This window comes from Chlamydomonas reinhardtii, chromosome 9 (assembly GCF_000002595.2).
Source record: "Chlamydomonas reinhardtii strain CC-503 cw92 mt+ chromosome 9, whole genome shotgun sequence".
NCBI classification, from domain to species: Eukaryota; Viridiplantae; Chlorophyta; class Chlorophyceae; order Chlamydomonadales; family Chlamydomonadaceae; genus Chlamydomonas; species Chlamydomonas reinhardtii.
The window spans coordinates 1,326,123-1,345,875 of record NC_057012.1 but is presented as its reverse complement, the minus strand read 5'-3'; the positions used below and the strand labels follow the sequence as shown (position 1 = coordinate 1,345,875).

Here is a 19,753-nt window from a genome sequence, read left to right as displayed (position 1 = left end):
CGCCTTGGCGACGTCCGTGTGCGGGCTGCTTTGCCACGTTGTGATGCTGGCAACTACTATGCATATATCCAGAGGTGTCTAGAGGGCGGGGGTGGGAGTGGTATGCACCAGAGGGGCATGGCGGCCCAGGAAGCGCACGCGGGCCAGTGCCCGGGCACCGTGCCACGGCCCGACCTGGCACACGATTGTGGCGGTGCTGGCGAGCGCTGTTAGAAATTAGATATACAGGTATATGTGTAAGCCGTAGGTCGCACTGGTTGAGCGGCATTTGTTCTGGCCTCAGGAGTTGTTTTCGCAATTCTCGCGCGGCCGGCCCGGTCGCGAGCCGCGAAGGCTCCGTCTAAAAGTCGCCACTTTCCTGGCGTCGGTTCCTCCATTTGCATATGAGCATATAGGTCGCCTCAAATGACCGCAAACAAGCTGCCTTGAAGTGGGGGTAGCCCGAATCCTAACGAAATGCGGACCCGGCAAACATGTCAACATGCCCACCCACGCGCCAGGTATGGCCCCCGTGCACGGCCAGGGAGCTCCGAGCAAGCCTCTATGGACACACGTCCGAAAGAATCAGGGCTGGGCATTTTTGCAGCAGCCGCGCGGACGCTGGGACCCTCCGTGGGCCCTGCGCCGTGTGGGGTGGCCGGGCGCCCGGACACCGTGTGGCCCGGCCGTGTGGATTCCTGGCGGCCCGAGCGCCGTTATAGCATGGCATCTAGGCTGGCTCAGCACTGAGAGCCGGGCAGGCGCGGCGCACAGGCTCCAGGGCACGGGAGCGGCCCATACCGCACCGGACGAGCCGCCCGCCGTCAAGGCCCCCCACACGAAGCACGCATACCTGCACACGCGCCTTGTCCACTCCGCCCCTCCGCGCATCCCCACACTGCCAGCCAGGCTCTGGGTACTACCTGACGTGGGACGGCGCCCCTTCAACCAGTCCCACGCCCGGGCCGCGACTGGGGATGCACTGCGCTTGTGCAGTGGGCGGCAGTGGGCGACGAACGGCATGGGTGGGTGCGTGTCGGCGGCTGCTGGCTGCCCACAGCCGCCTGCATCGCTATGCGCGGGCTCTGTGCCAGCCGGACACGCCATGGCGGCATGCGTGGTCAGCCCGGGCAGCCCCTGCCGGCTCAGGGCGCAGCGCGTGGCCTTGCACGCACCCCCGGGCTGGGTGCCGCCTTGGCGACGTCCGTGTGCGGGCTGCTTTGCCACGTTGTGATGCTGGCGACTACTATGCATATATCCAGAGGTGTCTAGAGGGCGGGGGTGGGAGTGGTGTGCACCAGAGGGGCATGGCGGCCCAGGAAGCGCACGCAAGACAGTGCCCGGGCACCGTGCCACGGCCCGACCTGGCACACGATTGTGGCGGTGCTGGCGAGCGCTGTTAGAAATTAGATATACAGGTATATGTGTAAGCCGTATGTCGCACTGGTTGAGCGGCATTTGGTCTGGCCTCAGGAGTTGTTTTCGCAATTCTCGCGCGGCCGGCCCGGTCGCGAGCCGCGAAGGCTCCGTCTAAAAGTCGCCACTTTCCTGGCGTCGGTTCCTCCATTTGCATATGAGCATATAGGTCGCCTCAAATGACCGCAAACAAGCTGCCTTGAAGTGGGGGTAGCCCGAATCCTAACGAAATGCGGACCCGGCAAGCATGTCGACATGCCCACCCACGCGCCAGGTATGGCCCCCGTGCACGGCCAGGGAGCTCCGAGCAAGCCTCTATGGACACACGTCCGAAAGAATCAGGGCTGGGCATTTTTGCAGCAGCCGCGCGGACGCTGGGACCCTCCGTGGGCCCTGCGCCGTGTGGGGTGGCCGGGTGCCCGGACACCGTGTGGCCCGGCCGTGTGGATTCCTGGCGGCCCGAGCGCCGTTATAGCATGGCATCTAGGCTGGCTCAGTACTGAGAGCCGGGCAGGCGCGGCGCACAGGCTCCAGGGCACGGGAGCGGCCCATACCGCACCGGACGAGCCGCCCGCCGTCAAGGCCCCCCACACGAAGCACGCACACCTGCACACGCGCCTTGTCCACTCCGCCCCTCCGCGCATCCCCACACTGCCAGCCAGGCTCTGGGTACTACCTGACGTGGGACGGCGCCCCTTCAACCAGTCCCACGCCCGGGCCGCGACTGGGGATGCACAGCGCTTGTGCTGTGGGCGGCAGTGGGCGACGAACGGCATGGGTGGGTGCGTGTCGGCGGCTGCTGGCTGCCCACAGCCGCCTGCATCGCTATGCGCGGGCTCTGTGCCAGCCGGACACGCCATGGCGGCATGCGTGGTCAGCCCGGGCAGCCCCTGCCGGCTCAGGGCGCAGCGCGTGGCCTTGCACGCAGCCCCGGGCTGGGTGCCGCCTTGGCGACGTCCGTGTGCGGGCTGCTTTGCCACGTTGTGATGCTGGCGACTACTATGCATATATCCAGAGGTGTCTAGAGGGCGGGGGTGGGAGTGGTATGCACCAGAGGGGCATGGCGGCCCAGGAAGCGCACGCAAGACAGTGCCCGGGCACCGTGCCACGGCCCGACCTGGCACACGATTGTGGCGGTGCTGGCGAGCGCTGTTAGAAATTAGATATACAGGTATATGTGTAAGCCGTATGTCGCACTGGTTGAGCGGCATTTGGTCTGGCCTCAGGAGTTGTTTTCGCAATTCTCGCGCGGCCGGCCCGGTCGCGAGCCGCGAAGGCTCCGTCTAAAAGTCGCCACTTTCCTGGCGTCGGTTCCTCCATTTGCATATGAGCATATAGGTCGCCTCAAATGACCGCAAACAAGCTGCCTTGAAGTGGGGGTAGCCCGAATCCTAACGAAATGCGGACCCGGCAAACATGTCGACATGCCCACCCACGCGCCAGGTATGGCCCCCGTGCACGGCCAGGGAGCTCCGAGCAAGCCTCTATGGACACACGTCCGAAAGAATCAGGGCTGGGCATTTTTGCAGCAGCCGCGCGGACGCTGGGACCCTCCGTGGGCCCTGCGCCGTGTGGGGTGGCCGGGTGCCCGGACACCGTGTGGCCCGGCCGTGTGGATTCCTGGCGGCCCGAGCGCCGTTATAGCATGGCATCTAGGCTGGCTCAGTACTGAGAGCCGGGCAGGCACAGCGCAAAGGCTCCAGGGCACGGAAGCGGCCCGTACCGCACCGGACGAGCCGCCCGCCGTCAAGGCCCCCCACACGAAGCACGCACACCTGCACACGCGCCTTGTCCACTCCGCCCCTCCGCGCATCCCCACACTGCCAGCCAGGCTCTGGGTACTACCTGACGTGGGACGGCGCCCCTTCAACCAGTCCCACGCCCGGGCCGCGACTGGGGATGCACAGCGCTTGTGCAGTGGGCGGCGGTGGGCGACGAACGGCACGGGTGGTTGCGTGCCGGCGGCTGCTGGCTGCCCACAGCCGCCTGCATCGCTATGCGCGGGCTCTGTGCCAGCTGGCCACGCCACGCCACCACCTCCACCTCCACGGCTCCACCGTCGGTGCCCTCCACACCTGCGTCACCCGCTAGAGCATCTGGCAGCAGCAGAGCCAGTGTGGCCCGTATTTCCGTTGGTGGCAGTGGCAGCTAGTGGCAGCGTTGGTAGTAGTGGTGGCTCCGGTGGCTCCGCAGGCGTTTTGCTCGGTCCCGCACCACTACCTGGACTTTTTATGCTGCTGATCAGCTTGGCTTGCACGATGGCCATGCATGGCTGACAGTAGATGGCAGCAAGGTTGGTTGGCAACTGCCGTGTGTAGACAATCTTGAGCGTGTGACGGATGGTAGATGCATGCATACGTGCCTCTGGACTTGACATTAGAAGGGGAGTTGGAAGTTCCAACACTTAGAACTCTTTGAAGATTGAAGTTTACGTAGATAGCGGTAGGTGGTGGCACCCCCATGGGAGCAGGGCCTACGAGCCCAAGGCGTGTAGTAGAGCTGTCGCCGCTGCAGGTGGCACGGCCCTCAATGGGCCCTGGGGCCTGGAACAGGGCTTCCGTACTACTGCTATTGCGTGTTCGCTGCCTCGTGAGCTGCGTCAGCAGGTCCCTCGTGCACCAACACAATCTCTGGATGATGCGGCCGGGCGGCATGGCTTTGCGGGTCAGCCTCCCTTACAGCGCAGGGCACCCCCACCGCCGCTGGCCCCCAGTGTTCAACAAGTGCGCCCCAGGCCATACAGCAGCAGCACGCATACATGCCATACCAGGTGCCTTACTTCTCCGCTGGTATATACTCGAAACACCGCCAACCAATGCTTGACCCATGTTCGCCATGCCGCTTGCTATGGACCCGACTGTGGGGATGCGTTGTCTCTCAAACACCCAGCCGTGCAGCCGCCGTGCAGCGGCCGTGCAGCTGCACGTCCCTTCCCGTACATGCCTTGCAGCCCCGCCCCGCCGCGCCCCCGGCCACCCATGTACACGGTATGTTCGATTGAGTCACGGCATGCGCGTCACCACTGACACACACATACACATACAGACACCCGCCTCCACCCTACCCTTCTGCCGCCCACTTCTGGCCTCCCCTGCCATCCCTCCCCCTCCCCTTCTCCGCTCGCTCCTTCCGCTCGCCCCTCATCTTCCCCGTTCCTCCTGCTCCTGCTCGTACCGCTCCTCAGCCGCGCTGCTCGAACAGGAAGTGGCCCACGCCCCATTCCTCGCCGCCCTTGTAGTTGAACAGCTCGCTGCGCCGATTGGAAAGGCAAGGAGAGGAGAGGAGTATGTGGAGTACTGATATTGAGCGGGGGCAGACGCGGCGACAGGCGCGGGACGAGAGGGGCACGGTGTACCGACTAGCGGGATCATGCGTATGGATCTCCCACCGCAGTGCACAGCAGCCTTGCCAGCCCCCAACGCCCCCACACTCTCAACACACGCCCGCCGGCACACGCGCACGCGCCTGCAGGCGATGTAGAAGATGCGCCAGCGGTGGAACCACACGTTGGCGCTGTCCTTGGAGCCCGTGTAGGCGGTGGTCAAGATCTTGCGCACCTGCATGCGGCAGTTGGCGGTTGGGTCATCAGCGGACATGGTGGCGGTTGGGTCGCCAGCGAGCAGTTGGCCGCCCTTCCACAGCTGAGAAGCATGGTTTGGGCTGGGTTAGGAGGCGCCCCACCTCATGCCTCCCTCCAACCCATGATTCCACAGACGCCGACCCCTGGCACCAACCCCTCGCTCTTGGAGTCCCCGCCTGCTCCTCTGAGACTCTCCAGCTCACGCACCTCGCGGCTGTTCCTGTCGTGGCGCACCAGCCAGTCCTCCAGAGTGCGGCTGTAGTGCCGCCCGTTCACGTACCTAAACACACAGGCACACACAGACACACACACATGAACACATGCACACATGAACACATGCACGAGGTATGCCGTACAGGCGATGGGTGGAGTTCGACGGACGCGGTTGTGCTCATGCTGCGGCACCCCCTTCTCCCTCGCTGTGTGTACCCCCTTCCCCTGCTCGCCCCTAAACCCCGCAGGCCGTACCCCGCCGCTGCCCCCATGTCGCTCTCCTAACCCATTGCCTCCTCGCGCTGATCCTGCGCCGCAGCCTGACGAGGCCCCTCTCCCCTCTCTTACGCTTTTCTCGTTGCTCCTGTCCACCCTCCAGCCTGACACTCTTTCCTTCCTTCCTTCTTAGTCTCTCCCCCCGCCCCCCACCCCCAACACACCCATCACCGCCCGCCTCACCAGTGGTTGCGAATGACCAGGTCGTCTTGGAAGTAGAGCAGCAGGTCGGAGGAGGGCATGGTGCCGCCCGTGAAGAAGTACTTGGACATCCAGTCTGTGTGCGGGGGAGGCGGGTTGGGGGTTGGGCGGGTGGGGTGGGGAAGGCGGGATTGTCGGGCGCAGTGTAAGGGGGAGGGGGGCAGGTGAGGGGGGTTGTACGGGAATAGGCTGGGGAGTAGGCCTGGGCGTTTTCATCATTCCGAGTGAAGCACATGACACGGTACACGGCGGCCAGGGGTAGAGGTGAGGGGAAGAGAGGGAGTAGGGGGAGGCGGGAGCGGCAGGGCTTGCTGCAAGGCCGTAGGCGGGCTCAGGGAGTCTGGCGCTGAGGAGAGCAACCCGCCCAGCAGGCAATTTCATACGTCACGACGGGTCACGTGACCCCGCCCGGGCCCCACCCCACCCCAGCCCCGGTCGCGCTCTCACCCTCCTCGCTCTGCACCTCGAAGTGGTAGGGTGTGGTGCGGTGCAGGAAGATGTGCACGAACAACTTGCCCTCGGCGGCCAGCCAGCCCGACACCTGCACAAGGGGGGGGGGGGGCGGGTGAGGCGCGGGGGGCAGGGGCGTTGGGGCAGGGCGTGCGTGGACACGATCAACGCACCGCAGGTTTACCCCTCCTGCACTCTAATTCACACCCCTTTAAACGCGCGCACGCAGGATGGGTCTGCATTGACCTGCGTCCTGATGCCATGCCGCCGGCACTCCGCCTGCTCCCACCCACCTTGCGCAGCAGCCGCTGGTAGTTCTTCATGTGCTCGAACATCTCAATGGACACCACGCGGTCGAACAGGCCGTTGGCGGTGGGCGCCTCGAAGTCCACCATGTTGGCGGTCAGGACCTGAGGTGTGTGGGGGGAGGGGGGGGGAGGGGGGGGATAGACATTCATGATTAGTTAAGAAATGAAGGCGTAGCCAGGAAGAGTAGTACGGTACAGCAGACACGGGGTGCGGGGAGCCTGTGTGGGTATTAGGCATGACCAGGTAGAAGCACGCGGGGGGGGACTACATTCATGAATAATTAAGAAGACGTGCCGTTGGGGAGAGAGTTTGTGTTGTATGTGTCTGAACGTGTGTGCTCAGTGCGTGTGCGAGGTAGGAAGGGGAAATGCAAGATGGAAATGTACCTGGGGTTTCATGTGGGTCGGGGTGTCACGCGTGCTGCTGTCGCGTGGCCTGCTGCCCACGGCCCGGTGTGCGGTGCTGCCTGCCATGTGCCCTTGCGCCACCCCCCCTGCGAAGACTGCCTGCGGTCTACCACTTCTTTAACAACTCTTGAATGTACCCGCGCCCCCACCCCCTCGCTGTGAGCTGCACCTCCACGCCCCGTCAGTCACTAGGCACATGGCGAACACAGCCGCTCCGCCCGCCCGCCCTACCCCGCCCTGCACTCACGCCTCACCCCACAAGACCTATTCGGTGGGGTTGGGCACACACCCTCACCCCCACCACCCACCACACACACGCCGCCCTCCCTCCCTCCCCCCTACCCACCGTGAGGTTGGTGATGCCGCGCTTGGCGGCCTCTCCGTCAATGAACGCCTTCTGTGTGGCGCTGTTGGAGACGGCGAAGAAGGTGGAGGCGGGGTAGCGCGCCGCCGCAAACAGGCTGAAGCTGCCCCAGCCGCAGCCCAGCTCCAGAACCCGCTGGCCGGGCCGCAGCTGCGCGCGCTCGCAGTACAGGTCTGCGTGGGAGGACCGGAGGAGGGCGTGGGAGAGGGTGGGATCACGGAAGCGGGGGGGGGTGGGGAGTGGGTGGGAGGGGTTGTAAATACCAGCCCAAACTAAACCAGGGGTTGCATGACGGGTGGGAGGGGCGGTTGTGCGGTGGAAACCACAGCATCAGCCCTGCTGCCCATACCGTCCTGCCTCAATGCCAGCTGGCCCCTGGTTGTGCCGCCGGTTCCACGCCTCCGAGCTGCAACTTCACGCCCATGCTCACGCCGCGCGGTCCCAGGCCACTGAATCACGGCACTCGGTCACGACCACAAGCTGCGCAGTCGTTCCATACCACCCCCTCCCGCGCCCCTTCCGCTCCCCTCCCGCGCCCCCTCAGCTCCTTCCTCCCGTCCTGGGGCCCTCCAAACCCCGCCCTGCCCCAACTCCGATATCGCACCTGCCCCTGCCCCCCCGCACAAGCTCCTCCTCCCCCTCCCCCCCCCCCCGGGCCGCTCTCACCCAGCATGTTGTACTCGGCCTGCTCCAGCGACTCCCGCGGCGAGCGGTAGAGGCAGGAGGAGTACTTGAGGTGCGAGCCCAGGACCAGCAGATAGTAGGGCGTGGGGATCTGGGGGGGGGGGAGGAGGGGAGGAGAGGGGGGAACGGGCGGCGGGTGAGAGGAACAGGGGAGAGGGCACGAGAGGCGGGGGAGAAGGGATGGGGTTGGCTGGGCCTTATCCAAGGATGTGCAGGGAGAATGGAGGGGCAAGGGAATGGATGGGGCTGGGCCGCTGGGGAGGTTGGATTGCGCGGGAACGGACAGCACAGGCGACGATGCGGGTTGAAGCTCAGCACGCCGCGCGGTCCAAGCAATCCTTGCACAGTTGCACCCACGCCCCTGTGGCTACACAGCATCCTATGCCTGTGCATCGCTGCCCCCCGCCATCACAACACTGCCTCGCAGTATTCTCCTTACCTTGCTCCTCAAGCACCGGACCCACCCAGCCCCTCGTCCTTTCTCCGATCCAAAAGCTCAGGCTACACCACCAGCCCCATTCTCCACTCCCCCGCCTCCACTGGGCTACCACCGCCATTGTGCCGCCATCCACACAAGCCCACCACACCAGCCAGCCACCACACTAACACACCAGCACGCACACTCGCACAAGACACACACACACCTCGTAGTGCTGCTCATTGGCCTCCGAGGTGTTGACCGCGATGGGCATTGTCTTGAGGTCGTTCACGAACGCCACCGTCTGCTGCAGCTGCCCGTTCAGGTCCTTGGGCACCTGAACGCCAGCACAGCACAGCGCACAGCACATTTTGACATGAAGGAGCGTGCTGTGGCGTGATGGTGTGTTATGTTGGCTTGCGCTGCGTTGTGTTGCGTTGGTGCTGGGGGGGCAGGTACGGCGGCGGCTGGGTCAACGGCGCGGCCGACGGATGGCAAGGACGGGGAAAAGGGCTTGTGCCTTGTGGGCGCGGCGGCGCAGGGTGACTACGGCCGCCACAAATGAATCTGTCTATAAGGCAACACCAGCTTGGTTGCGTGATGTAGATTGGGCGCAGTGGCGGGATGATTAATGTGTGTGGGTTGTGTCCGCCGTGCTTCAGGGGGCGAGAGGGGGTCGGGAACCACGCATACGCACAGCACCAGAATTTCGACCGCAGACCACCCGGCGCACCTCGGCGACTCGGTTTGAAAGCAGGAAACGAATTCCCGTGCGCAGGATGAAGTCCGGCACGTATCCATTCTCCACAGCGCCGATGAAAGTTTTCACCAGAGCGTTATACAACTTTCCGAGGCCTAGAGTTTCGCGGATAAGCCGTAATAGAGCGTATATCATGGCTGCAACGCAATTGTATATAGAGCCCTCGTCTTGCAGAAGAGCAGCGAAGAATCAAACGTTGATCATCTATGGAAGGAAATAGACGCGGAGATCTCTAACAAAGGTATATAATGCCGAGGAGTCTCGCTCATGCGAACATTACGGATTCCCAACCAATTGGCGGCAGCCATAGGGGTTACGCCAACTGAGGGCGTCACCAATGCACGGCGTGCGGAGTTTCGGTTGCTGCCATGCCTCACTTGCCACCCACCAAGCGGTCCATGGGGCGTGCCCCGAAGTGATTCGAAGGTAGCCGGAACATGCATGCAGGGAGGCGTTGAAACGTTGGTACCTGGGATGTCGCACATGCACGCTGTACACCTCACCGCCGCACCCTCTCTAGGAAGCCAAGGCAGGTGCCCCAGAGCCAACTGGACCAGCCCCGCTCCGAAAATACGCACGCACGGAACCCCTTCATCTGGACTGGCAGCACGGTCACATCTGAAGTCACCGTACCTCAGGCAAATAGCGGTGGGTATGGCTCTGTGTCCCTGTGCGTATCAGGACGCCTAAGACGGAGCATTGATGGGGCTCAGAGCTGAACAGGTTGGACAGCAGAGGAGCGCTGGCCGGGCAACACATGCAATGCATTCGCTTTGTGCACCCCTGCCATCGTGCGGATCAGACGCTACTAAGGCTGCTCCACGTGTGGAGTGTTTCTCACCCTTCGTCCAGGCCATGGGTGGATTAGGTGCCACAAGTTGCGTTTCGCCACCAGTGCACCCCGAGCGTAGCGGGAGCAATTAAAGGCCCAGCACCGGAACACCATCAGGCCCGCAAAGCAGACACGTCCAGCGCACCATCCAGCGACGCCGAGAGATGCTAGCTGCGCCGCTGTGGTGCTGCACCATAGGCAACTGGCAAAAGGGCATTACAGTAGCATAGCAGTGCATGTCACCTGCACCTTTAATCCTTGCAAACCTATTGCACTTCAGACGCAGCTCAGGCGGACGTCTTGCGTTTAACCCCAGGGAAGTGCCACCTGCAACGCCAACAGCCAACTCTGCGCCTTGGGCTAGTAGGCCGTGCTCCCAGAGCGCCACTCCCGACCCGACATACTTTAAAGCAGACACTCAGGCGAAGAGCAAGGTGGGGACTGTGGAGGGCCCTGGGAGAGCCAAGGCACAAGCTCGAGGATGTGTTCGTGCGAGGATCCTGTACGTCAAGAGAAACGCACGATTATGATAATACCGCTACCTGGGCCCGGGAAAGGGGGACGGGGGGTGGTGGAAAGAGAGTATCATAGGCAGCAAATTAAAGTTCAAGTAGCAAGCCAAGAGAGAAGTTTGTGAGCGGCGGGCGAGTCTCCTTCGCCCATGCGGCCGTGCCGCATGTTGCCATGCCCGGCCTTGTGCTGCGTGTTTTCAGTGACCATGCATAATAGAACGGCTTATTTGTTTTACGTCTATCTTGAGCATCGAGGGAAAACGTTTTCAAATTCGGCCGACTTTGGCCCTAGTTTGCTGCGGCTATAGCTGCACGTAGACATCGGGTTCTTCTCTTCTTTCAGGCTTTACTTTTGTATCGGAAGGCAGTCTCAAATGCGCTGTGGTGGCACCGGTCTTTCTTTCACAACGAGCTCGGCCTTGTCGATTAAGTACTTGCAATTTGATGCTTCTTCCGGAAGTATTTAGAGGGCCGGGTTTGGCGTAGGCGGGCCCGAGTGCTGCTTTTGCGGAGAGCCCATGGGCGGGTGCCTATCGTCAGATAACGGCAGCGCAGCTACGGTAGTTTCAACTGGAAATGCTGCTGGCATACAGAAGACACCCGGCAGGACGCCAGTGTCCGATCCTGCACCGCAAGTCGTATCTGCTGGGGAACCCAAGCCCCCACCAGTTGCAGAAACGCCAATTGAGCATGAAGCTATCACAATATGCGTTAGCGGTGCCGCGAGCAAGCGTGAAGCCGGGAAGGATGGTGCAGGGCTAACCGGGAATGTTGCTGCTGCGCCTGAACCGGAAAAACAAATGACTGGTAAGTATAAATTTGCTCGGGGACATAACATAGGCTGGTTTGGTTCGTGTGACTATCTAGTTCACACGCAAGGACTACGGCGGAAACTCAACGATCCCGTGCACTCGCAGGACCGCCGATTACTGTCCCAACGCCAGCCGGTGCAATAGTTCTACCGGCAAGGCTTCCAGACTCGGCGCAGATATCGTCAGCAACTGTGACGGTAGGTCAGTGGAGACGGGGGCGTCGAACACGGCTGCTGTACGGTGGCTCCGAGGGCTGGGCGCTGCACGGGCGCCACCCTTGACCCTTCCTCATGCTCGTCCCTCCCTCTGCCCTCTGCCTGCACACCCACATGCATGTGCACGTGCACGTGCAGCCGGCCGGCAATGTGCTGATGCAGCTCAACCGAGCCATGATCTACCACGACCGCATGGGCGCAGGCGGCGCACCGCTCCCAGCGTACCTCGCGCCGCACCTGTCCTCCATGGACGCCGCATCCGACTACGGCGGGTCTCTGGGGGCGCTGCCGTGCGCGAATTTGATGCCGCCACCAGGCGGCGTGGTGCCGGCCAATGGCTCCCTCACCGCGGGCGGCGGCGGCGGGGGGCACGGGACGGGCATGATGGATAGCATGATGGCTTCCAACGTCGGCGGCAGCATGGACAGCATGGGCGGCGACACCATTGGCGACAGCGGCATGTTTGAGGGGCCGGCGGCCATGATGGGCAGCTTTGGTAACGCTGGCTTCGGCGGCGGCGGAGGGGCAAGTGGAGGCGGCGGCAGTGCTGGCGGGCCCGGCGCCGGGGCCAACGCGCCGCAGGGCATGCTTGCGGCGGCCGCCGCCGCGGTCGCCGCCGCCGCGCTGCCCGGCGGCCACGGCGGCGGCGGCAACGGGGGTTTCTACGGCATGACGCGCAGCGACGACAGCACGGGCAGATCCCTGAGCCGCGTCTCCGCCTCGCTGGGGTCCGTCGTGGCGCCCGGCAGCGCCTTCGGCGCCGGCAGCATGAGCTTCGGCTCCAGCCTGTCGGCCACGGCACCGCTGCACGGGCTGGGCGTGGAGGCCACACTGGGCGAGATGCAGCAGATGGCGCTCATCGGCAGCGGCGGCGGCGGCTGCGTGTACATCGGCCGGTGGCGGGGCGTGACGGTGGCAGTCAAGTTCATCGTCAGCAGGTGCGGCGGGCGGGAGGGCGCGCGGGCTGTGGCGTGTGGGTTTTGGGGCGGGGGAGGGCGTGGGGGGGAGCAAGGGAGGGGGCTTGCGGGTTGGGGGCTTGCAGGCTGGGGGCTTGCAGCTTGGGGGCTCGCAGGCTGGGGGCTCGCAGGTTGGGAGCGTGCGGGCTTGCCCCGTTGTCTTCCCCTCTTAGTATCAGTTCTCATCAAGGCATGACACCAACCAGCCCTTCCGCCTCCACCTCTTCCTCCTGCCCCGCGTGCGCGCCCACGCAGCAATGACGACCAGCTGACGCGCAGCCGGCGCGAGGCGCTGCTGAGCCGCCTGGCCAGCCACCCGCACGTGGTGCAGACCTACTCCACCAGCGTCACGCAGCTGGCGGAGGCGATGTTCAGAGCCAAGGTGCGGAGGGGGGCAGGGGGAGGGAGGGGCGGGGCGGTGCAGCACGCAACGTGAGTCCCCACTCCCCACCCACTTAACCTGCCATGCCCGGAACCCACCCACGCATGCTCGCGTACGATTGCAGGAAGGCGCCGGCGGCGAGGGCGGGCAGCCCGGCGGCGGCATGGGCGCCGCCGACCCCAACATCTCCCACGACCTGCTGGCGGGCCTCACGTCCGGATCCTGGATCCGAGGAGAGATCCACGCAGCGCTGGCGCATGGGGCCGGCGGCGGAGCCGGCGGTGGTGGCGGCGGCGGCGGGCCGCTGCCTACCATTGTGGAGACGGTGCGCTCCTCCATTGGCTCGGAGGCCATGCACGGCGCCAGCCGCGGTGGCGGCACGGGCCCCGGTGGCGAGCCGGCGTCAGGGGCCGGCGGCGGCGCGCCGACTTCGGGGGGCGGGGGCGGCGAGGCGGGAGGCGGGGCGGGCGCAGGTGGCGGCGGCAGCGGCGGCGGGCGGCGCGGCTCCACGGCCATGCTGTCCACGTGCGACAGCGAGGGCGGGCCGGACGCATCGTCCTCCTCCGCCACCACGACGGCGCGCGACGGCGTGCGGCTGGTGGGCGCGGCGTACGACAGCGCCACGGGGCCGGCGCAGGTGCGGGGCGTGGCGGGTGCGTGTGCGGCGAGTGTATGTGTGTTACGTACGAGGGAGAATGCGAAATGAAGTCGCAGCGGAGGTTTGGGGACGTGGGCACTGCTTCGTTTGCGTTTTTTGGCCACCCAAGACTTGCATTACGACGTGGCTCCATTCAAAACGCCGCCCTGAGCCACGCCACTTTGACGTAACGTTATGTTGTGTGCCCGCAGCCGGACGAGGACGGCGGCGGCAGCGCTACCCCAAGCAGCGCGTGTGTTGACGGGCGGCCGCTACAGACGGCGCTCAACGGGCCGCCGCCCCACACGGCGCCCGCCACCGCCTCCACCACACTCCAAAGCTCGCCCTCCATCCCCACCTCCCTAGACATGGCCGACGGCGAGGTTGCCAGTACCGGCACGCCGGCGGCGGCGGCGCCAGCCGCGGCGGCGGCCGCAGCCGCGCTAGCGAGCCGCAGCGGCGGCTCCGCCGCTGGAGCCGGCGGCGCGGCGCACGTGACGGGCGCGGCGGACAGCTTTGACGCGTCGTTTGTTCGCGACCACCTGGGTCGGGCCAAGTACTCGATCCACGAGGTGCTGCGGCAGCTGGGCGCGCACGAAGGGCAGTTCCTGACCATGGTGGTCATGGTGAGTCCCGCGGGTGTGGCGGGGGGCGGGAGAGGCGGGGTAGGGGAACAGAGGGCAGAGTGGATTTGGGTAGGTATTCGTATGGGCAGGGGCGGGGAGCTGGGGTTTTGGTTCGGAGGGAAGTTCAACGGCTGGGGATAGGGAAGAGGCGGGAGGTCAGTCAGAGCCAGAGAGCTCTGCAGCGGGGCATGGCAGGTGGGGCGCGGGGTGGTGGCGCCGGGATGGTAACTGGTGAGGGCATGGCACGACACGCCGTCTGGGAGCAGCGTGTGTGGCTCTCAGGGCTGGTGCACCTGCGCCTCGCTCACCCGGTGGTGGCTGCTCCTGGCCCACACGTGCGCAGGAGTACTGTGACGGCGGCAGCTTGCTCGCGGCCCTGAGGGAGGTGAGCGTGGCCTGCGGGAACGTGGCTTGCGGCCTTCACACACCTCGCATGTGCGGACCATGGCCGTGTGGCACATGCCACGTGGCCGCACAGCATACGCACCATGCAGCAGCGGCCGGTCACCTCCCCTCCTACTGGACGTCGGCACCCGTAATCACGCCCCTTTGCACGGCTCCCCCGCCCCTCCCTGCTTTAACATCGCCTTCTTCATCCATGGGACCTCCCTCCCTTCCACACACCCCGCAGGGGCCCTTCCACCGCGACACCACCAGCTGGAGCCCGCGCATGATGCTTCGCGCCACGGTGCGCACGGCACTGGAGATCGCACACGGCATGCAGCACCTGCACCTCAGCGGCCTGGTGCACGGAGACCTCAAGCCAGGAAACGTGCTGCTCAAGGTGGGATGGGGGGAGGTCCAGCCGACCAAAAGACGGAGAGTGGAGTGTGTTTGTGGATGGGAAAAGAGGTTGGGGCGGGGTTGTCTGCACCATTCTAGCCGGAGCCCATTGGGAGGGGTGCAGTGGGCATGCGGCGGCGCGCAGCTGGCGCAGCCTCCGTGGCGTGTCAGCTATTTCTGTGTCGCTGTGGGCTCTGTATGGATGCGGAGTACAAGTGAAGGGACAGCCCGACAAGCGGGGGCGCGCCGTACCAACGCCGGGCTCTGTATGCGTTGGCCACAGAGCCCTGTTCCAGCAGCACACCGTGTGCGTTGTTCATGACGTTTCCCTCCGCGCCCCGCACCCCGTCCCGCCCTCCGGCGCTCACAGGGCTCCAATCAGGACAAGCGCAAGTTCGTGGCCAAGGTGGGTGCAATGTGTTGCCTTCCCTTCTCTCCCCTAGCTTCTGGGAGTCTTGACTCCGACCTCCTCCCTTGCCTCTCTTGCCTCCCGCGGCACGCGCATGCCATCAACGGCCCAACCCAGCCCAACCCAGCTTAACCCAGCACCCTTGAACCCCCCGCTAGTTTGATTTGGTTGGGTTTAGTTTGGGCTGGCATTTGCAACCCCCCCAAAACACACACACACACACACACACACACACATACACACACATACACACACACACACACACACACACACACACACACACACACACACACACACACACACACGCCACAGGTCAGCGACCTGGGCATGGCGCACCCGGTGGGCGGCGCCGACGAGATCGCCATCAGCGACGGCCAGATCGGCTCCATCGCGTACATGGTGAGGACCGCTGCAGTGGCCTGCGTTGTGATCTTGATCCGATCTGGGTGGTGGTGATGGTCGGGTGGTGGTGATTGCTGCATGTGCGGAGGGTGTGTGGCACGAGTGTGCCTGCCGACGCTGATGCTGCTGTGTAGAGGGGTTCGTCCAGAGGGGGCGCTTTGCGTACACGGGGTGGGCAACTGAATGCAATGGAGCTTCTGTGACAACACAGGAATTCCATTTGCACTGCGACACGCACTGCGACGCCTGTGGGGACCTGCCTGCCTCCCACCGCCACCTCCCATGCACGGCGACCCCCGCCACGCTGTCCCACTGCCCACCCACCTGCTCGCCGCGCTCCCACTGCCCCCTGCACAGGCGCCCGAGGTGTTCAAGGGGCACATGATGAAGGCCTCCGACGTGTACTCCTTCGGGGTGGTGCTGTGGCAGATGGTATGCGGCACCGGTGAGCGCTTGGGGGCGTGTGCGCGCGCCTGAGTGTGTCCTTGCCCGTGTGCGTGCCTGCCGTGGCCTTGTTGGGCCGTCGCAGGCCAGGCAAACCCGCCCAAGCGCCCGCCGCCGCTGCGCACACCATGGCTCCCGCCTGCAACCCCAAGCCTTGCCAACAGCAGCACCCGAGCCTTCCCCACCCGTCGCGTTGCGCCTGCCTCCCCCGCGCCCGCCCTGCTTGTCCCCAGGTGCGTCGCCGTACGAGGGCGCGCACCCCATGGCCATCGCGCTGGGCGTGTCGGAGGGCAGGCTGCGGCTGCGCTGGCCGCCGGGCGTGTTCCGACCCCTACAGCAGCTGGGCGAGCTGTGCACGCAGACCGACCCCGCGGCGCGGCCCTCGATCAAAAGCGTGGTGGGCGCGCTGGAGAAGTTGGAGCGCCACATGCACCGACTGGCGGCGGCGGCGGCGTCCGGCGCCGGCTCGGGCGCAGGGAGTGGGGCAGGAGGGGGCGGAGGAGCAGCAGGAGGAGGGGCGCTGGCGGGAGCGGCTTCGCCGCTGGGGCCCGGCACCGTGGGGGCCGTGCCCAGTTCTACGGCTGACGCGCCCCCGTCTCGCGGGTGAATGGGCGCCTGGCAGTGCCGTGGGAGGCTGCGGCGCGGTTGTGCGGGCGCGCGCACCGCAAGTGGGGAACGATTGCGGTCCGTGTGCGGCTGGCAAGTACGGCATTACGTGGATACCGTGGGGCTATACAATATACGACGGCTACCGTGACACTGGGAGTATGCAGTACGAACTGTGAGTGCGGCAATGAGACTGGGCTGGTCGGCCCTAAACACTGTCGGCGACGTACGGGTAACGCGTACAACGTCGGAACGCGCGTGGCCGGGGCACATCGGGGCGCGCGTGGGCGGATAGCTGCTGTGCCGCACCGGAGAAGGGAGCTTGGGGGACTTACCAAGCACCAATGCAGGCCTGGGACCTTGGTCAATGCGCACCTGTTTCTTTGCCTTCATGAGTACTGTTGTCCCACTCGGAGAGCGTTTTGCATGGTCGCGTGAGGTGCACCAAATAGACAGCTGCTTTGTATTTCCTTTCATTCTACGAAACGAGCTGGGCTGGAGTGAGGCAAGCGGTCCGAGGGTGTTTTCGACGCGCTCAGGTGGACAAGTGCAGGCGTGCAGGGTATACTATCGATCCACAACGTGTCGAGCGCGTTTGCAGTCGATGCCCGCGTGTGCATCGGGCATGAAACGCGGGGTGGGAGCTATGTCACTATGCTGTTTGATGGTGGAGATGGTACGTGGAATATGGGTAACTACGCAGAATGCGGAACACTTGTTTGCTTGGGAACGAGGGTTGGGTCTCTGGGCATCAGACCATGCCTGGATGACATCACATGCCCCGTCCGTGCATATCACAATTTGCCATACGCATTGCACGCGCATACCAATTGCACGGGGCTACAATTTATCTATGAAATGGAGTCATTGCAGAAGGCATTTCATGTGGGCACGGCTTTTACTGCGTGTTGCGGCGCTGGCGTAGCGGCTGGCGCTGGCTCTGTCCTGATGAAGGACATAGGGGAAGGACATGGGCGCGCGTTGGTTCTTCAGGTGCCGGCTAGGCGCCGTGGGAGTGGGGCAGACAATTCCGGTTCATCCCTGTGGTGTAGGCGGTGGACCGCGCAGATGTTGGCAGTCGGGTAGCTTACGCGTAGTTGTGTGGTAGCTTACGCGTAGTTGTGTGGGGCGATGGGTAGGTCGGATGATATGCACCGGATCGCACCAAGCTGCGCGCGGGGGTGCTTGCGTATTGCAAAGCGGCAAGCGTGCTGGGCTACGACAGGAGAGGCGCGTGCCCAGCTTTGCATGTACGGACGGGCATCGCTGCAATGGGGTAATTGTGTGTGTGATGATCGTGTTGGAGTTGCAAGAAGGTGTTGCAAGAATACGCGGCAATTTTGAGCGTGGCGTTTTTGGTGGGCCCGCCTGCCCGCCTGCGGCGGCGGGGATAATTCGGGCGGAGCGAGAGGTGCCTTCGCACGTCCATGGACAATGGACTTTCGCGAGGTTGCCCGAAAAGCAAGCCATGGCTTTGCGCAGTATGACTTCTGTACGTCGTAAATGTGCTACAAGACACAGCAGATTCCTTATGAGCATGGGCCACTGGCGGCACATGTCAGGCCTGGAACGACTCCAGCCAAATCGCCCACAGCTTGCGCCAGCCCTGCAGGCGTACATCGGCGGCATCCCCACGGCGGCGACCGCGTCGGCGGCCCGGTTTGAAGAGCGCCTGCGCTACCTCTTCGCCAGTGGGGCGGCAGGGCAGGCGGCGGGGCAGGCGGCGGGGCAGGCGGCGGGGCAGGCGGCGAGGCAGGCGGAGGCGGCGGGGCCGGCAGAGCCGGGGCCCCGGGGCGCGGTGCACGTGCTGTGGCACTACCACTTCTCCGCCTTCCGCCGAAAGCGCTGGGCTGCGTTCATCCAGCGCGACTGCGCGCTCCACCGCGTCGCCAAGCAGCTCACGGGCGGCAGGCCCAAGGAGGAGGTGGTGGTGGGGTGGGGTTCGTGGGCCTTCCAGGGAGGGAAGGGCGGCTCCCCCATCTCCGTCAGGGGCGGGCGCGCGCCGACGGGGCGGCTCATCAAGCTGCTCCGTGAGCGCTACGCCAAGCATGTGTTCATCATCGATGAATACAAGACCTCCAAGGTGGGTGGGTTGAGTGGGATTGCAATTGCCGGTGGGTGGGTGGGCCGCTGGGTTTATGCCTGGCTTTAGCGGAAGCCCTTGTGTGGCCCCCCTCCCTCCCACCCTCCCGACCATGCAGACCTGCTACAACTGCGGGTGTCAGGAGATGGCCATCAAGCGGCTTGGGGGGCTGAAGGAGGGGCAGCGGCCCTGGTCGGTCAAAGTCTGCAATGACTGCTTGACGACCTGGGTGAGGACCGTGCATGTGCGGGGACGGCTGGGCACTGGGGACGGATTGATTGACAGGTTGACGGTTGGGACAGCTCATGTGCGCTCTCCTCTTCCTCCCCGTTCCCCATCCCCAGAACCGCGACGTCTCCGCCGCCAACGTGATCCGTGTGCTCCTCCTGCTGAAGCTGATGGGCTTCGAGCGGCCGACCAAGCTGCAGCGGCCGCCATGGCCGCCGCCGGCGGCGGGGCCAGGCTGAGAGCCTGAACGGCGCTAGCAGGGCGTGGGGTTGAGGGTGCACGTGTTGATTGGCGGCGAGTGACGTGACTAGTTTGTTAGCTGCGGGTTAGCACGGACTGTGCACCCCACCCAACCGGCCACGTCCGGATTTGCGGGGATGCCAAAGGCCCCCAACATAGAGGCGTGTGCTTAGTAGGCGCCCGCGTCAAGGTGGCTGGGTTGATAACGACCCGGGATCAGCCCTTTTCCTGCCTCCCTAAGGCAGCCACCTCCTTGTTGGTGGGCCTGCTGTACTACCGGTGAAGCCGTTCGCGGTTTGCCTTCCCTTTGGCACCATAGATATGTGATGCTATGGGTGTATGGCCCATCCGCCTTTGGGTGGTCAGGTACAGGCGTACTGGGACTGGAGCTCATGTGTTATGGTAGGGGTGGCCTCTGGACTCAGGTTGGGGGCCAGGTGCGAAGGTCAAGAAGTTGCTGCGGTGCCAGACTGTGTGGAACTGGGGATGCCAGTTCACCCACGTGTAACCACATGACCTGCTGAGTCCC

At 64.6% G+C, this 19,753-nt stretch overlaps 4 protein-coding genes across 4 annotated transcripts; 3 read left to right on the top strand and 1 right to left on the bottom strand.

The window, feature by feature from the left end:
* The first annotated feature begins 2,574 nt into the window (after nt 1-2,574).
* On the top strand, nt 2,575-3,960 carry CHLRE_09g398702v5 (uncharacterized protein). The gene is made up of 2 exons (XM_043065905.1): nt 2,575-2,838; nt 3,227-3,960. The coding sequence occupies exons 1-2, from the start codon at nt 2,820-2,822 to the stop codon at nt 3,484-3,486; spliced, it is 279 nt and encodes a 92-aa protein (XP_042920851.1). The 5' UTR covers nt 2,575-2,819; the 3' UTR covers nt 3,487-3,960.
* A 2-nt stretch (nt 3,961-3,962) lies between these two features.
* CHLRE_09g398700v5 (uncharacterized protein) lies at nt 3,963-9,334 on the bottom strand. Its single transcript, XM_043065904.1, has 10 exons — nt 9,031-9,334; nt 8,524-8,634; nt 7,862-7,970; nt 7,178-7,368; nt 6,409-6,525; nt 6,113-6,206; nt 5,648-5,741; nt 5,183-5,255; nt 4,861-4,952; nt 3,963-4,645 (listed from the first exon to the last, which is right to left on the bottom strand). Exons 1-10 carry the CDS (start codon nt 9,190-9,192, stop codon nt 4,576-4,578), a joined length of 1,113 nt encoding a protein of 370 aa, XP_042920850.1. The 5' UTR covers nt 9,193-9,334; the 3' UTR covers nt 3,963-4,575.
* A 1,300-nt stretch (nt 9,335-10,634) lies between these two features.
* Nucleotides 10,635-18,170, top strand: CHLRE_09g398750v5 (uncharacterized protein). The gene is made up of 12 exons (XM_043065907.1): nt 10,635-11,208; nt 11,319-11,410; nt 11,567-12,366; nt 12,640-12,766; nt 12,891-13,403; nt 13,616-14,029; nt 14,373-14,414; nt 14,661-14,813; nt 15,183-15,218; nt 15,534-15,620; nt 15,981-16,068; nt 16,301-18,170. The coding sequence occupies exons 3-12, from the start codon at nt 11,585-11,587 to the stop codon at nt 16,672-16,674; spliced, it is 2,616 nt and encodes an 871-aa protein (XP_042920849.1). The 5' UTR covers nt 10,635-11,208; nt 11,319-11,410; nt 11,567-11,584; the 3' UTR covers nt 16,675-18,170.
* Nucleotides 18,171-18,224: 54 nt separating this feature from the next.
* CHLRE_09g398800v5 (uncharacterized protein) lies at nt 18,225-19,744 on the top strand. The gene is made up of 3 exons (XM_043065909.1): nt 18,225-18,756; nt 18,875-18,985; nt 19,101-19,744. Exons 1-3 carry the CDS (start codon nt 18,229-18,231, stop codon nt 19,221-19,223), a joined length of 762 nt encoding a protein of 253 aa, XP_042920848.1. The 5' UTR covers nt 18,225-18,228; the 3' UTR covers nt 19,224-19,744.
* Nucleotides 19,745-19,753: the final 9 nt, after the last annotated feature.

What these genes read in the sequence shown, in the direction of transcription:
- CHLRE_09g398700v5 (XM_043065904.1), bottom strand. Translation starts at nt 9,192, where the DNA reads ATGATATACGCTCTATTACGGCTTATCCGCGAAACTCTAGGCCTCGGA. An exon ending in CTGGTCATTCGCAACCACTG is followed by an intron (nt 5,256 to 5,647) that starts GTGAGGCGGGCG and finishes CTGTGTGTTTAG; the next exon opens with GTACGTGAACGGGCGGCACT. An exon ending in ATCTTCTACATCGCCTGCAG is followed by an intron (nt 4,646 to 4,860) that starts GCGCGTGCGCGT and finishes CAATCGGCGCAG; the next exon opens with CGAGCTGTTCAACTACAAGG.
- CHLRE_09g398750v5 (XM_043065907.1), top strand. Translation starts at nt 11,585, where the DNA reads ATGCAGCTCAACCGAGCCATGATCTACCACGACCGCATGGGCGCAGGC. An exon ending in GTCAAGTTCATCGTCAGCAG is followed by an intron (nt 12,367 to 12,639) that starts GTGCGGCGGGCG and finishes GCGCCCACGCAG; the next exon opens with CAATGACGACCAGCTGACGC. An exon ending in TCGGCTCCATCGCGTACATG is followed by an intron (nt 15,621 to 15,980) that starts GTGAGGACCGCT and finishes CCCCCTGCACAG; the next exon opens with GCGCCCGAGGTGTTCAAGGG.
- CHLRE_09g398800v5 (XM_043065909.1), top strand. Translation starts at nt 18,229, where the DNA reads ATGTCAGGCCTGGAACGACTCCAGCCAAATCGCCCACAGCTTGCGCCA. An exon ending in ATGAATACAAGACCTCCAAG is followed by an intron (nt 18,757 to 18,874) that starts GTGGGTGGGTTG and finishes CCGACCATGCAG; the next exon opens with ACCTGCTACAACTGCGGGTG. An exon ending in ATGACTGCTTGACGACCTGG is followed by an intron (nt 18,986 to 19,100) that starts GTGAGGACCGTG and finishes CCCCATCCCCAG; the next exon opens with AACCGCGACGTCTCCGCCGC.